At 41.1% G+C, this 17,565-nt stretch overlaps 1 protein-coding gene across 2 annotated transcripts; it reads left to right on the top strand.

The window, feature by feature from the left end:
• Positions 1-537: 537 nt before the first annotated feature.
• Positions 538-9,946, top strand: tspy (testis specific protein Y-linked). 2 transcript variants are annotated; one of them, XM_085393691.1, is made up of 8 exons: positions 538-1,957; positions 2,063-2,140; positions 2,223-2,334; positions 4,840-4,994; positions 7,660-7,736; positions 7,899-8,077; positions 8,274-8,321; positions 9,586-9,946. In XM_085393691.1, the coding sequence occupies exons 1-8, from the start codon at positions 989-991 to the stop codon at positions 9,630-9,632; spliced, it is 1,665 nt and encodes a 554-aa protein (XP_085249817.1). In that variant the 5' UTR covers positions 538-988; the 3' UTR covers positions 9,633-9,946. The 2 variants fall into 2 exon arrangements, with proteins under 2 accessions (XP_085249817.1, XP_085249818.1); XM_085393692.1 differs by lacking the exon at positions 8,274-8,321.
• Positions 9,947-17,565: the final 7,619 nt, after the last annotated feature.

Here is a 17,565-nt window from a genome sequence, read left to right on the forward strand (position 1 = left end):
TCTTTTTTTGCGGGGGGTTGCCCTGGCTGTAGATGACTCTTGCTTGGATTTGATTATCTTGGATCAGATGACCTCTGGTTTGTGATTCTTCTGTATAACCTTCAGCAACTTGACGAGGGGGAGAAGCTACGCAACCTATATACAGAATAGGCTATGATGCATGGCTATATGTGTGAAATCGTCTCTTGGAATAGGCCCAAGCTGCATCCGTTCTGCAATACTCAGTTAACCACCACACAAGCCACTGTGGGCACCGCAGATGATTTCATATGCAAACAAAGCCAAGTCCTTGCTTACATCTGGCGGGTTTTTTGTGGGCTAATATGCATATTTTCATTTTAACATAATTTGTTCAGCGTGGTGTAAAGTGTCTCTTTTTACTGCTGTCGTGTAAACACTTAAATATGTTTCCCAGTATTGTCGCAATGATTTTCGAGACCCTGCGCTTGCTGCGCAGTAAACCCGCGGCGGCTCCGCTACAGATTACCGTGTAAACACACCCTTGTATGTGATTGGTCGAGACATTTTAGCGCGACGTACCACAGCCAATCACAGGATTGTTTTTCTATCACGTCGGTGCACGGATAGTAAGCTAAAGGATAATGCAAAAGCAAACTATTATAAAGAAGGCGGATTGCGGCTTAACGGCGATATAGCGTGGCAGGGCTTGATTATCTGGAACGAGTGTTTCTTGTTAGGATTTTATTTGTGAGCATGTGGTACGGCCGTGACTGCGAGGACGCAAGAATTGGGTAAGCCGAGCTAACCAGCTTTAGCAGCAGCGTGCTAATTTTCAGCGTTCCGCAAGGCCGCAGAGAAATACGAGCACTGCTTCCTGTTGTTGCTTTATTGAGAATGTAGGCTGAGCTACGATCACAACGTCAACCCCAAAAGTGTTATCTCGGAAACGAGCGCAGTCGTGCAGTTATTTGCACTTCAGTTTATTTTATACGAGCTTGCGAGCTACCTAGCTTGTTAGCTAGCTAGCATGAGTGAAGTGATGGACTGCAAACAGTCCGCTGACTCTGCATCGAGGAAACGGTGTCCATCACCCGATAAGGATGAAGGCAGCCTGATTCCCAGCAAGTCCGCAAAACTTAGTGACCAGCCAGATGAAACGAGGGTTAGTTCTGAAAGTTGCAAAGACAGTGAAGCCGAGAGTAAAGAAGCAGCCGGGAGCGAAGGCCAGTCGAAAGATGGCAAAGAGGAACAAGCCGCTGTGAAAGCAGATCAGGGTTCAGAGGGCGCTGGTGGCACCAGTTCACAGCCTGTCAACAGCTCCAGCGCTGACAGCCACCACACCAGCAGTAGCACCGACAAGCCGCAGTCCTCGGATCAGCAGGAGTCGGCTCATGCAAAAGACAAAGCAGAGAAAACAGTAGAAACAGAGCGGCGTCCCACAGCTCCTCTGGACAAATCCGACTCAGCTGCCATAGCAGCTGCTGAAGCGCTGGCCAGTCTCACAGGGGGGGACGGAGAAGACAGCCAAGAGACTCCTTGTTCATCTGAAAAGGCCAAGCAGGTGAAACAAGGGAGTAAATTTAAACAGCGCGGGGGACACCAGTCCTCAAAAGTTGGCTCCAAAACACAAGCAGCGGCAGCAGATAGCTCCACATCTGTGCATAGCACTGACAGAGAGGATACAGATGATGTGCCTGAAGCAGATGAGGGCGATGAATCGGTATCTGGCTCTTCCTCCACACCGAGCTCCTCTTTCCCATCAGAGAATGAGGAAAACGATGATGGCGAATGTGCCATTGTGTCTGTAAAGATGGCTCCAGAGTTGAGGCAGTCGGTGGCTCTCCTGGCACAAGTACAGATGAGGCTGGAAGCCCTTGAGAAGAAAAGTGCCCGGCTTCACCAGAGGCTGGAGTTGAAGATTAGTCGTCAGCGGCGCCCGCATCTGGATCAGAGAAGTTCTATCACGAAAACGATCCCTGGGTTTTGGGTGACAGCTGTATCCTTAAAATATGAAAGTGTAACGCTCGACCGATTGCCATGCTGTGTTTGAGTATTTAAAGTGAATTTGTCATGTTGTTTTTTCGTAACTTCGATGTGCCAGCTGTTGAACCATCCTCATCTCTCAGCTCACATTGATGAGACCGATGAAGACGCTCTTAGTTACATGACTGATCTTGAGGTAGGACATTTTATTCTCACAATCTCAGCTGATGCATATTTGTAGAATGGAAGAAAACACGTTTTCCTACCTTTTTCCTCAGATTGAGTCTTTCAAGAATAACAAATTGGGCTACAGAATTCGCTTCCACTTCAGACGAAACCCTTACTTTCAGAACAACATCATCATGAAAGAGCTGCACCTCGGAATGGGAGGTAAAAAATAAACATGTGATTATAAAATCAAGTGATATTAGGTAAAGCATAGTGTAGCCTCAAAATTATATCAGTCTTTTGGAGAATACAGTAATACGATTTTTGACAGTGCACAAAAAAACACAAAACATTTTTTTAGTGGTTGCTGCTTGCAGGCTGCAGCATTTATTAGTGTGATCAAAATGAAGGGCATTTTTCATCCCACATAAGTCAAATGTTTTCTCCAAAAAAGCATAAAATAACTGCCACACTTTAGTTGGACAGCTACTACTTAACCATATGCACAGTATTGTCACATAATAAAATATAATTAAAACACATTTTCAACCTGGGATGTTGTATATTGGGTCGACCTTTTTAACCGACTGCTTAAAGCCCTCTTTTTACCACCGTGCAACTACATGAGTAATTTTGCATCCACCATTTGATTTTCCTATCACATAGGAACTTATGATAGGAAAGGGTTACTCCCTAGTTGCATTATGTGCAGCTAGGAAGTGCTCCTGCAGTGCTTACGTGAGGCATTTGTTTACTTTAGGTCACACATCACCAGCTCCTAGTATCTCCTCCTCATGTGCCTTAATAGCCTGTTTGTGTAGAACGGTGTGTTTTTGCGTCAACTGGTGGAACAAGTTTGTCGTTTCCACCTTTACTGGGATCAATTTTCTTGCATGTTTTGGAAAGCACTGTGCTTTGTCGGAGCTTGATATGGTAGCTCCCTTATTAGGTACAAAGTGGTTAATGGAGGCTAACATGCAGTTCTTGCTCTCAGATGTGTCTGGGCTTGAGTCATTGTAGTGTGTGCTAAGGAAAGTAAATGCATGCCATTGGTGTGTCAATAATATATTGATATGACATTTTAATATCATTTAAAAATTTACACTGGTATTGTGAAAAATGAGGTTCAGTACAGCCCTAGCATATAAGGATAATCTTAAAAAGTAGAGTTATCAATTTTGCTTTTTTCCCCCCCAATTCGGTCATATTTTGGAAGGGAAAATGACAACTAAATGGGAAATTTTCATTAACAGCTGCCTAGGGCTGTTCGATATAACGATATATATCGGATGATGATATAAAAACATCTATCGTTTCATTTTACGCTATCGTTTGTTTCGTGGTGTCGCAAAATAAACTGTTTACGGCAATATTTTTTTGATCGTTTTGATGGTCCCTGTAGTGGCTATATTAATTTCTTAAAGTTCTCTCTTTCTCTTATATTTAATATAACCACACTATGGACAGACAAGCGACTGTTTTTATGCATTGTCGTTAGCAACAACGACGGTAAAATCATCGCGTGTCTGCTTGTTTATTTTCCACATAAACCTTTCACGATAAAGCTCAAGATCCTGTTGAAACTTTTCAAAATAAACTGAATCGCATGAAAGAGTGTGCAGTATTTACGGATGAGAAGCAAAAAAGAGCCGCCAGGTGCTAAAAAAAAATACACCTTAGACTCAAACATTAGAACAGGCTTTTCCCCGCAGCACGCCGTGTAATAAATACTCACAAAGAAAACGGCGGCCGTGACAACTTATGTCTAAAAATGTATCGTTTCATGCATCTGTTAAAACACTCGACTCCAGGTACACGACGCCCAGCTGGAAACGCTTCCCGCAATTCGAGCTGCCCGAGATTCACAGAATTTACAGAAAATGTTACATTTTTGTGATTTATATCGTTATTGGGATGATAGAATTCTTATATCGGGATATGAGGTTTTGGTCATATCGCACAGCCCTACAGCTGCCTATAAAATATATGGGAATGAGAAGTTGCAAGTAAACCAAACAACTTGACAAATTTGTCAGTGTCACATTGTGAAGCATTATTATTATATTATTGTTTATTTATCCAGGTGAAAGTCTCATTGAGATTTAAATCTCATTTCCAGGAGCGACCTGGCCAAAAGGGCAGCAGTGATTCTGTACATTCAGGTTTTATGTTTTTAAATTGAAAGTTAATTTAAATCAGTGGTTTTCAAACTATAGGATACAGGTTCACTGCAGGTGAGCCAGGTGGAATAAACTAAATGAAACTAAGGTCAATGTTTGTTAATGTTTTTCTTCCTAACTTTGGGATAAGTAAAGTATTGTGTTTCTTATCTTTATGGTTTGCTGATGTTATTGCACCTTTAAGTAATACATTTCAGTTTGGGTTCCTTTTTACTGTTTGATTTAAAAAAAAAAAAAAAAGGAATGCGAGAGTGAACTTCAGCTTCTGGGGCACTCAAGATAAAGTGAGGACCACTGATTTAGGGGACTCATGTAAATAAAAGCCCAGTTACAATACGGCTGGTGAGTGGCGAAACTTGCTTTTAGAAGGGCACACACCGTATTCAGACAGCACAGTTGCATTATGAAATGGAGGATTGGCTGAGATTACTTTAACTGTTTTACTCTTTGTCGTCATGCACATGAATAGAAAGAATCATTTGTGATGTCAAGCAGGAAGCTTATATCCTCAGTATCATGTTCTAATCCTGGCTGCTCATGTTTTCAGGATCTCCCATGTCGTTCTCCAACCCCATTCTATGGCATCGTGGACACAACCTGACAGCCCACAGTGAACCCAGGAAGTCTTCACGTGGTGTTTATGAGACGTTTTTCAGTTGGTTCAGTGACCACAGCAGCCCAGGACAAGATGATGTAGCACAGGTACAAAAGAGTACACCCACATATTGGATTGTAGCGAAAATAAATCGATAAGTATAATTTTATTTATTTGTTTATAAGGACAACACATTGATCAACATTTGTGTGAGTATGGCAGCGTTAGTCAGCTGGCTAATTTTCAAGTGCAGTTCTTTGGCAAGATGTTTTTAAAAATGATTCAAATAATAGAATAAACACAATAATTGGACAGACAATTACACTCACTATTCAAGACAAGAGGAAAGAGCAAAAAATGTACTCCTAATATAATATAAAGACAAGCGGCAGCCACCACAAACATTTAATACAATAATACAACAGAAACAGTAAGCAGCAACAAATAATAGAAACAGTAACCTTGCCTGGTAAAGAATTTCAGGCAGGTTAGATCGAAACAGAAAAATAAAAACAGATTTACTAGAATTTACTGTGCAGATTTTAACATGTTTGTGTCTGATCAACCTGGATCAAGATCTGGAGACTTAGTAACGGTGTTGTAGGAGCTCCAGTTTCTGTTTTCACTTGGTAAAACATTTTCTATTTGAAGCTTTGATTAACAGGATCTCCTGGTTTTAAATGTGTGTTGCTGTATTCGAAAGCTTTCAGACCCACTAGGCTGCAACAGTTTCAGAGGTATTTTGTTAACCTATTATTAGATTTTGCTAGACAATCATTATTTGCAAGCATGGTGTGCCAGCTGTGTGCTGAAAGGGTCAGAGTTCAAATGCTTGAAGCAATTATGTCACATTTAGTTAACATGATTACAGTCAGACTTTGGAAAAATGGCGACTTTATTACCCTTTAAAAATAGAAGAAATTCCTCTTTCAGTTACCGTAATTGCATTTTTGAACTAGATAAATGTGAAGTGAACTGAAGCTTCCACAGTCTGGTTGAGAGTAAAGTTGGACTTTAAGGATGGAGCACAAGTAAAGAAAAGAGAGGGGTAAAATGAGAATGTGACACAGTTTAATCTTGATTTCCAAAATTGAGGTTGAAAATAAATGTTAAATAATTGCGCAGCCCCAATAAGGACACTTCCTTTTTTGTTTTGGTTTGTTTTTAACAGATATAAAAATCAGGGTGTCTATCAAGTGGACCACCACTGGGCAAATGTGTGCGTTCATTTATTTATTTATTTTTATACAAAAGCTTCAATGGTAAATTAACAGTTTAAAAAGACTATAAAGACATTTTAAAAATAAATAAAGAGCCAACCCATACGTTATAGCTAAATACTCTTTTACCTGTTTAGTTGATGAGGTCACTAAAGCCCCTTTTCCATTAATACCTACTCTGGTCGGCTTGCCACGGTTTTCAGGGTTTTCCATCAAGGGGTTCCAAGCAACCCAAGGTAATTTCAACAGACTGCATGCCACCGATTGGCTGGTAAGTGGCATCAATCAATGAGCTATGAGAGGGTCTCGTTCGCGAAAATCAAACCAACATTTTTAAAACCCCGAAAACAAGGAAATGGCTACAAAAACAACACGGTGGTCTCAGAGTCTGATGAAAAGCCTCAGACCGCTCGACGTCCACCTTGATTGTAGCGTTCATGTCGCATACTAATTACATCGCTGGAAGTTCAGCCACGTTGCTATGACAACGATCTCGCACATTGGGTGGTACTCAATTGTAACAGAAAACCCGTCGATCCAAGTAGGTACTAATGGAAAGGGGCCTTATGGGCACAGTGGGCCATCTACAAATCTGAAGCTCTGTGGTTTGATTCCCACCATGTCAAAGTGTCCTTGAGCAACCCCAAATTTAATCTGAAGCATCAATCAGCTTGTGAGTGTGACAGATTAAGCTTCTTTTGGCTGCTCCGTTATTCACATGGGGTCGCCACAGCGGATGGCGCCAGGATATTTGCCAGATTTTGAAGCCGGATGCCTTGTATCTCCTCTCGGTCTTAAACACCGGCTTTTTCACATGTTCTACAAATGTATAAGCCACTGTAAGTATGGAGCAGAAGCGGATCAATATATTGATCTGCCATTACTGGCGATTTGAGGGTTTTTAACTATTGAGAGATGAACGATTATTAATAAATGTTTTGCATGCCAAGCACAACTGGCAGCTGATCCGATCCAAGTGACGTGTTGTGAAAAAGTGCTTTCAGAGCTCAGTAAGAGTAGAAATCACTGTAAAAATACCAGTCGATTTACCATTTCTAAGTCCATATTTGTTCACTTATGGCTGGCTCAGGCTTTGCCCTTTGTTAGTGATGTGCTTCAGTGGGCTTTCACTGGTATAAGCTGTAAATTGGGAAATGAATGCCCTGTTGTTTTTCTCTCTCTCTCATCACCCGCTGTGTGTGCAGGGACGCATTGAGGCCCAAATGCTGCTCCCTCTTCAGTTAATAGTTAATGCGTTTTTTTTCTCTGCCTCAAAAGATTGAATTAATAGTTCCATATTAATTGAGCGCGACATTAAATTGCCCACCTGACCAAAGCCGCCAGGGTTACATTTTCTGATGGAAGCCCTATAATAGGAAAATTCTTAAACAATGCCATCAGGAAAACGTGTTTGTGTGTGTCTGTGGGGGTGCATTGTGTGTTTTCTATTCAAACATTTGCCTCTGGCAGGAATGCACATGGTGTGTGAAACTGAACATGTGCATCTCAACATATTGAAATGTACTGAAATGAAATTTGTGCTGTTCTTCAGATTCTTAAGGACGACCTGTACCGAGACCCTCTGAGATACTACCTCACTCCTCTCTGGGAACCGAGGGAGAACGGCAGGTAAAATAAACTTACAGATCCTACCAACTAACAGTCAGTGGGAGAAACACACATCGTAAGCCGTAAAATACAGAAGTATTCTCAGTAGCTGAGTGGGCTGCACATCAAAACAAAGAGCGTGTTTACTGTTAATGTGAAGGTTTATTTTTTTTAATTTTGCAGTAGTGGCACGGGGGCTAGAACGGCTGACAACGGCAACGGAGACGACTGTGTTGTGATCTCTGACTCGGATGATGAACCCGGTGAGGAGGCTGGTGAAGCTGAACAAGGCAACAGTAGGGATGAGGAAGAGGAGGAGGAGGAGGAAGGCGAAGAAGAGGAGGAAAGAGGGCAAAGTGCAGGTCAGTGCCAAGACGGGATGGATAAAACGGTTCAAATCCCGCATTATACAGAAGCTCATTCTCACTTCTAGCTTATTTTGAAAATGGATGTCTGCGTCCATTTAGTGTTGAGCTCGCTGGGCTGTGTTGTAGCTGAAATTTAAATGTATGAGTAATGCGGGTTAAACTGAATAGACAAGAAATATCTCCTCCTCAGATGAGAGCCCAGGGGAGGAGGAGGATGGTGGAGAGATTGTGATCGACGGTAAGACATCACTCTTAACAGCAGCGCTACAAATTCACCATTGTCACAAATAATCAGTGGGAGGCTGTTGAATCTGCGGGTGGCATTTCAGTCTGCGTATCCTTCATTCTTTGATTTATTTAAGCTGAATCAGAAAAGCAACGAAAACATCTTGTTTTATTTGAGTTTTTAAACCATGACTGAAAAAAATTTGTATTTACTTTGTTATAGTGTTATAATGAAAATAAGAGCGCAATTTCAACACAATTCAGTTTTTCTCAGTTTTTTTCCACTGTAACTTTCATCTCAAGGCACTTTATATTGTGATGTCAAGACTCTACAGTAATATGATGTGAGCAAGGACGGTGACAGTGGGGAGGATGAACTCCCTTTTAGTCTCCAGCAAAACCAGGCTCAGGAAGAGTGCAGGCATCCACAGATGGAGAAGATAGAAAAGAGGAGCATAGGGATATGATGAACAGCAGGTGGTACAAGAAACTACAGGACACATTATTGACTTGAGTAGTGGGTTACATGGGGAGTGGAGAATTTGGGAAGTCCCCCAACAGCCTGAGCCTATAGGAGAATAACTAAGGGAAAATTCAGGGTCCTCTGATCCAGCCGTAACTGTAAGTTTTATCAAACCGCAACAGTTTAAGCCTTATCTAGAAAGCAGGAAGGGTGTCTGTCTCCTAAACCCAAACTGGGAGCTGGATCCACAGGAAAGGGGCCTGAGAGCTGAAGGCTCTGTCTCCCATCCTACTTTTGGAAACCACAAGCGATGGGATAATAAGGCAATATAAGGTCTATTTCAGTGTTATAAAACATTCTTGAGCCATACCAGCTGTGATTTTCTTAAGTGCTTTCCCAATTTTAAAAGGCTCATTAATACATTTCTCATAGGATTTAATTAGAGCCATAATTACTACAGCAAAACTAAATCTTTTTCACTGCATGCTTACCTGCGGTTTTTTTTTTTTGTTTTTTTTTTTTAAGTAAAAATAAAAAAACATCACTATTTCTTTCCTTTCAATTTAGGTTTCAAAACAGAAAAGAAACAAAATAAGAAAATTCATTTTCCCCAAATCTATATTTAAAACCAAACACAAATAAATCAAAGAATGAACAATACATGGATTCAATTCATAATCTTTTTCCTCTTTCCTACTCTTTTAAATTATGGTATTTTTTTTATTTTTATTCACCTTTTTTATTTTAAAGTTTGCTTTGTGGGATAATTAAAGTGACCCATTGAAACGATAGACGTCTGATTTTTGTCCTGTAGGCTCCGATGACAGCGATCAGGAGGAAGAAGAGGAAGAGGGAGCATAAGAAGAAGAAGACGTGAGCTTGAAGGAGTCACCGCAGGGACCAGAGACCGAGAGGATGAAGAGAATGCTTGGTTTGTGAAGACTAACAGCAAACATTAAACCCTTCTTCCTGATGTTAGTCATTTTTATGCACAGAATATCCAGTTTTGTTTTGTTTTTTATAACAAATAAACACACAGAAGCATTTTAAATCAGGTTTAACTGTAACAACAAAGCCAAGGCAGCGCGTTTCCCCTCTGTTTTATACAGTTGGTACTGTGTCTTCTGATGTACTCTGATACACTTTTTGCAGTTGTTTTTTTTTTTTTTTTCTAAGCAGATTCTTGGGCATATTATGCCTCCTGGTTCTTCTACTGTTTTTCGATTTAAAGAGCATTGTACTACAACCTGTACGCGTGTAGGTGAGTTTTCTGATTGCCCCTATTTGGTGGCATAAAACTTTGCATTGCATATTCTTCAAATAACAGTGAAGCCTTCAGAGGCTTTATTAGCAATCTTGTCACATTTGGGCTTTTCTTTTGTTTGTTTGTTTTCTGGGCTTTTTAGGAATCGACATGTGACAAAGCAAATATGTCACAGTTTAAATTTGATATAGTTACAGTACATTTTAGATGCACTGAGTACTGAACCAAAATTTGTTCTCAGGGATGATCATGGCGGTAGTCGCGTTGAAAGAACCGTGCTGACTTTTCAGACATTTACACACTCTGGTTATTGTCGGTTGTGTATAAAGAAACGTGTACTCTACTGTAGTAAGTAGGAACAATTATTGTTTTAATAGACTACCTGTGTTTTGTTTCGGGTTTTTCTTTCTCCCCTACTCTACGTGTCCTGTCTTGCTACACACCAGCCTCCATCAGCAGTCTGTAAACCATCTCTGGTGTTTAAAATCATTGCGTAGTTTGACGTTTTTGTGGATTTTTGTAAAGCACTCCTTGAGTAAGAAGAGTTTTGATATTTGATTTTCTTTTAGATTTTAACTTAATTTGAAATTTACTTTCTAAATCATTGAAGGTTTAATCTAATGTAACGTGTTTAAGGTTTGTGTTATCTGCTTAAAATGATGGTATTTATTACTTTGTTTTTCTACAAATCCAAATTATGGCATGCCTGTGAGCACGAAATATAAGATGAAGTGATTATATTCCTTACAAGGCCGTGTGGGGGGGGAGTAATTTTCTGCGCACAGTGTTAGTAAATGTTAAATTCACAGCAACAGATGGGGTGCACTGTAACAAAGCTAGTATTTGTATTGCTTACTTTTCTTAGCAAGGAACCTGTAAATAATACTTCTGCGTTGTCTTTTGGATAAGGCAAAACATGTTTAATCCATGGATAAATTTATCAAATAATCTGGAGGGTTTTTCATAAACATGATCAGAAGGTTATATTTTGTGTGCTGTGTTTTATAGAACACTGTAGTTACAGATACCTACTTGTTTGTTGTTTTGGGTAATTTTTTTTCTTTTTTTGTTTTAAAGATAAATGTCAAGTTTTTGCTCAGACCTAATAAAATAGACAGTTGTTTCACTTTGTCTGTGTGGTTGACATATGCTAGATCCCCAGTCCCCAACACCTGGGCCACGGACCAGTACCGATGTGTGAGTCGTTTGGTACCGGGCCGCGAGAGTTGAGGCTCGGGTGTGACATGGATGGTTTTCAGGGGTTTTATTGGTTTTTATCGTTATTTTTCATTGTTTTTATCATTAACTCTGTTTCCCTGGGTCTTTTTCCGTGTGTTATGAATAAATCATCTTTTTTTTTTGGTACCGGTACCGGTTTTATTTTGTTGTATTTTCCTGCAACACCTTAAAGCAGGTGTCTCCAACTCCAGGCCTCGAGGGCCGATGTCCTGCAGGTTTTAGATTTGTCCTTGATCCAACACAGCTGATTCAAATGGCTAAATTACCTCCTCAATATGTCTTGTAGTTCTCCAGAGGCCTGGTAATGAACTAATCATTTGATTCAGGTGTGTTGACCCAGGGTGATATCTAAAATCTTCAGGACACCGGCCCTCGAGGCCTGGAGTTGGAGATCCCTGCCTTAAAGGAAAGTCTGTGAAAATATTGTCGGACATAAACCGGTCCGTGGCGCAAAAACGGTTGGGGACCGCTGTGCTAGAGAAAATTTTTGTTATCTATTGTGGAGTTTATGCCCAAATATACACTCACTGGCCACTTCTTTAGGTATACCTGGTTAGTACCCGGTTTTACCCCTGTTTGCATTAAAAGCTGGCTTAATTCTTCATGCACAGATTCAATAAGGTGCAGGAAAGATTTCCCAGAGGTTTTGATTTGTATCGACACGATAGCATCACACGGTTGCTGTGGATTTATCGGCTGCACATCGTGATCTGAATCTGCCGTTCCACCACATTCCATAGGTGCTCTTTATGGCTTCAGATCTGTCGACTCTGGAGGACGTTTGAGTACATTGAGCTCTTTATCGTGTTCAAGATCCCAGTTTGAGATCTTTTTACTTGGTGCGACTCATCAGAAGATGGGTACACTTTGGTCAAAATGGGATGGACTTTTTCAGCAAAAATATCCTGGTATGCTGTGGTGTTTACACAGTATTCGGTTGTTACTAAGGGGCTCAAAGTCTGGCAAGAAAACACCCCTCACATCATGACACTACCACCACTAGCCTGAGCCTCTGATATAAGGTGGGGTGAATGTTGTTTACTCCAAATTTTGACCCCACCGTCCAAATGTTGCAGCAGAAATTGAGGCTCATGAGACCAGGCAACATTTTCTAGTCTTCTATTCAGCAATTTATGGTGAACCTCTGTGTGAATTGTAGCACTTGTAGCACCCACTTCTCTGTTTCTGCTGACAGGAGTTGCACTTATCTCAAATTAGTTTAGCCATTCTTGTCTGACCAGTTTTTCACCAGTGGAAGATGCCACTCACTGGATCGTTTCTCTTTTTCAGACCATTCTTTGTAAACCCTAGAGATGGTTGTGTGGGAAACTCCCAGTTGATGTGCAATTTCAGATATCAGACCAGCCCATCTGCCACTAACAACTCACTTGAATCACTTAACCCTTGTGTGGTGTTCGTATTTTTGTTACTCAGCCAGTGTTCATGGGTCTGGTGGACCCGCTAGAGTTTTGGCTTTCCAAATTAACACTATCAAACAATTTTATGTTAAATTACTCAACAGATGTTTACTTCATCCCAATTACAAGACATATGAACAGCAAACATGGTTAATTTTTTCCCTTTACCTTTGTTAGATCACATTTATGAATTAATGTGCTTCTCGTTTTTCTTTTATATAAAATGTTATAAATAAATCAGTTATAATCAAGTGGAGTGAGTGGAAAGACACAACACATTTACACGTGAAAAAATAATTAATTGTTTGATTTTTCTTTTGAAGAAAAATGAACACGGGTCTCACAGACCCGAACACCATACAAGGGTTAAATCACCATTCTGATCCTCGTCTTGATCATATCTATATACCTAAATGTATTTAATTGCTGCTATGTGTTTGGCTTCTTAAATATTTTCTTACCCCTCACTTACCTGTTCCTCTTCACTGCCCCACTACGCAATAAAAAAAATCTTAAAAACATAAATATGTAATATTTACAACATCTAGTCACTGGATATCTCTCTTCCTCTTATTCACATCGAGCCTGGAACATCTGGGTTCAGATCCTCTGATGCATACAAATGCACTCAGTGACACACTTGCACCTGCTTTTAATTCTGACCATGTATAATGTGTTTCTTTGTGTTTGTGTGCCTGTATTGTTGTGCAAGTACACTTCTGAGAAAAAGATTTAAATTGCCCTCTTTGCATTTTGCCAAGAAAATGTGCAAATGTACATGCAAATACAGTACAAAAAGGAAAATTCTCCCAAAGCTCTTCCTTGGATGTTAGCTGGCTTGTCTTTTGTTTTCAGTCTGATTCCACACTATTTCGATACTGGCTCTAGGGAGGCCAATCCACGACTGAAGCCACTGACACTTTCCCAATAAGTACTTTTCTGTATTTATAATTCCATCAAGTTTGAAGAGATCCTCAACACTACTGGCTGAAATGCAGCCCCAAACCATGACGGAGCCTCCACCATGTTTACAGATTGATGGAGACATTCACTGTTGTTTCTCCCTCTTGATCTCTTCTGTACATAGTGAACCAAAAATATCTCATTTGGATTCATCATTGATTTGATCGCTTGTCCAGTTTCCTCAAGTGTTCAGCTAACAGCTCTTTGAGAAACACCTTGGTGGTGCAAAATACTATTAAAGAAAAACTGTGAGAGACCTTCAGAAATTGTGGTGTTATTGCTCAAGGCCAACTTAGAAATGACAAGCACGCCTGGCTGCTTAGAAACAAAGTGTAAAGAAATGATGAGTGGTCCAAAACTTTTGCACATTACTGAGGTTATTGTATATCAGTCTGCCTTTAAAAAAAGGTTCCAGATCTCAATAAGACTGTTTAGCTCTTCTTTCCATAAAGACAACATTTGATCACCTCTCCTGTACCTTTAAAGATGAGCTTTTACAACTCAGTATTCATTAATAAAAAAGTGGTTTTATAACCATTAGAATAGGTTCTGGGTTTTTCCAAGAGTAGTCCCAATAAACTGCATAGACAGGGATCACCCTCACTACCTTCTGATGCACACTCAGCCTCTTTGTTCTTTAAGTAGCATTAAAACAAGACAGAAATCACTCAGTTCATAGAAACAAGGCTTGCCCTCTAGTAAGTTTCCAAGGTGGAAAGAGTTAAACAAAGGATTTCATAATGATAATAAAATAGCCACAAGATGGCAGTGTGGTTAAGCCAATCTATTGTTAGAATAGCTGTCAATTTTTTTGTTTTTAATGAGTGAATCTAATATCTCATAAACAGCCAAATTTGACAGCAGCATTTAGGCTATTAGGTGTGTAGAAATGAGAAATGATTAAGTCTTCCCTCAGCTGTCTCACACGAACACGAACCGCTTCTAATAAGTTATAGATGTGTGACTTATTAAAGTGATCTCAGATATGTTTGGCTGCAGCACTTGCATCTTGACGGGAAGAATCAAAGAAGACCCGCTGAGATACAGCTGTTCTTTATTGTATTCCAACTTTGATTTGACATTTCAAATGTAGCACTGCAAATAGCCACGGGCAAGACATTTTTGGACAGGCCCAGACAAAGGACCAGCAGTGCTGTTGCAATGGTACACTTAAACCCCTGATTCCACTTTTAATGCACAGCTATAAATATTCCACTAGCGAAAACCTGTCCTGTTGTAGCAGCACCCGGGGTATGCGGTCTAGGATGGGCCTATACTATTAATACTGATGATGAAACACATTATGGCCACATGAAGTGATCCCATGTGAAACAGTGTTTGTCTCATCTTTGAAGTAGTTTTTTTTGGCCTATCTCAGAGCACCACATGTTTTCATGACTATGAATTAATAATGAGGTTGGTTCCTACAATATTGATTGTGACAAACTAAGTACAGATTGCTGGGAGGGTAAAACCATCCTCAGGCTGCTTTGTGGTCTGAGGGTAGTCTGTGAAGCCTTTGTTATGTGTGGGGTGGCAAAATCCTAAATGGATTCTCCGGCGTAAACTACACTACCCTGGGTTGAGCTCTTGTTGATACTGTACACAAATCATCTTGTCATGCTGCTTCATGTTCTTCGCTTTTTTTTTCAGTGCATCTTAAGAATCTCAGGCCGATTAACGGTGACAAAAAAAATGAAAGAACAACACACGGGAGCTAATTCCTCATCTGTGATTAAAGTGGGGGAGGTTATTTTTTCTCCTGCAATGTGTACAAAAAAGGGGCATGAGCTGCTCTCTGAGGCTCATCAATAGTGGATAATCTGACGGTGTGAGATAGGCCTCCTTGAATAACAACTACCTGTGTGTGAGTGTGTGTCTGCGAATGTAGGTCTTGTAGTGCTGTTTGCGAAGCTTGCGTTCGATGTGCACGCTTCGGGGTGCACGCACGCTTGCAGGAGCCGCGCGTCACATAAACACGCCTTCGGGTTTTTAACGCGAGCGGGATCCACTGCTCGTCAGATAATCAAGATGAAGCACAGCATTTCAGTAGTGCAGCAGAGAGAACAGCTAAAATGAGAAGAGAATGGAGTGAGTATGACTGAGGGAAATGGATGAGTGCAGTGATAAGCAGGGCTGCCCGGGCCCTGACAGATACACACAGCAGATGGATGACTCTTATCTGGGAGATCACAGAGTGCATACTCACGCCTAGGCCCAGTTACAGAGCCACGATCACACCAGACAGATGAATAGGCCTATCCCCAACCAATCACACTGCACGTACTGTAGACACACACACACAAGTGCACGCGCACACCTACACACACACACAACTTCTTGACAGAATGAACAGATTGCAGCTTCTGCGTTACCTTTTGTGTCTTTGACATTGAAATTCACCTGGAGTCTGGTGTCTCAAGGATATGTGCGAAGAGAGCAGGGAGCAAGGGTGTGGACGGAGATAAGAGAAATCAATTTAATTTCAATTCGAGCAGCAGACGCGAACGCGCGCGAGTTTGTGTCTCCGTGCCGACATGCACACACTGTATGCATGTGCGCCGGCATACAAATTTATCTGTCAAAGAAAGACCCGCATGCACTGTATTCTCACTTTGTTCAGCTTGCCACATTTTTCACTAATTCTCTTAGCGCAAACAATGTCTGTGGCACAGGTTAAGATAGAGCTCGAGTCATAAATACTCAAAACAAATAACATTTTGAACTGTTTTTCTCCCACTGGGACACTTAACCATTAACCAGCTATTACCAAAGACTTTTCAAAGAGTGCTGACAGGTCTACCTTTTAAGACACGGGGACTGTGCTTGCACTCATCTGCTTACATCCTCACTATCCTCTTTTGAAATACAGCTACCCTCCCTGCCAACCACACACGCACGCACGCACGCACATACCCCTTGTTATTTGGAAAGAGCTCTTCTTCAGCAGCTGTTGAATCTCCCAGCTGCGTTTTATTACAAGGGAAAGTGCCAGTCTTGTCTTCAAGGCAGATGGCGGGCTGGCTGGCCCTGTAGACACGTGGCATGTTGGACGACTGCAGACGGTGCTCCATCTCAAAGAAGCCGAAGCTACATTATGTTTGTAGAGTGTTTGCACTAAAAGTCTGCACTCACCTCATTCCCAATCCGCTGTGTGGTGAGCAGGCTGTGTCTGGAATGTGCGCCACGTATGCACCCTTCATGTCAAAGATGTTTTCCAAAGTTGTTCTCCTTTGATAATCACTGGTGTGTGAAGTTCGTGAGTGTCGCACAGCACCTGCTCTCTTTTCATCCATTGTGATGTTTACATTTTTTCGGACCTGTAAGATAATAATTGCAAGGCTTGTTAATCTGCGTGGAAAGCTTTGTCACTGAACACAGGGCAAACAATTCTTGTGAATGTCTTATAGTCTTATTTTCTCTACCCTATAATTTCTTCTTAAGGTGATTTCATGTAATGGTGATGCCCTGGACATGCCCCAGAGCCGCTGGCATGTTCAGACACTCTTCAGTTCATCAATACACTGCATGAAAACCCATCAGGGGGTTAAAATAATAGGTTGTCTTTCCTTGCGGGGACAATACCCTGGCTCTGGAAATGATTGATGGGTCTGAGGTCCCAGGATTCACCAGGAGTTTTTGGTTGGCCTACAGGGATCAATGTCTACCTCACATTTCACATTACCTATCCATTAGGGAAGAAGAGCCACTTGAGGGGGGGCTTTTTGTGGACCAGAAAACCAGCCAATGTTGTTTCCTAATCCTACAGTCTGTCTCCAACAAAATCATCCATCATGCTGGAGTTAACAGGGATAGACTCACGTACACAGAGCAAAAATACCAACCGCAACACTCAGTGAGGGGCTGTTGCTATGACTTTAGCAAGTTGAGGCAGCAGTGTATGAATGCT

This window comes from Rhamphochromis longiceps, linkage group LG20 (assembly GCF_057381845.1).
Source record: "Rhamphochromis longiceps isolate RC_006_pf linkage group LG20, R_longiceps_female_GT1.1, whole genome shotgun sequence".
Lineage (NCBI taxonomy): Eukaryota > Metazoa > Chordata > Actinopteri > Cichliformes > Cichlidae > Rhamphochromis > Rhamphochromis longiceps.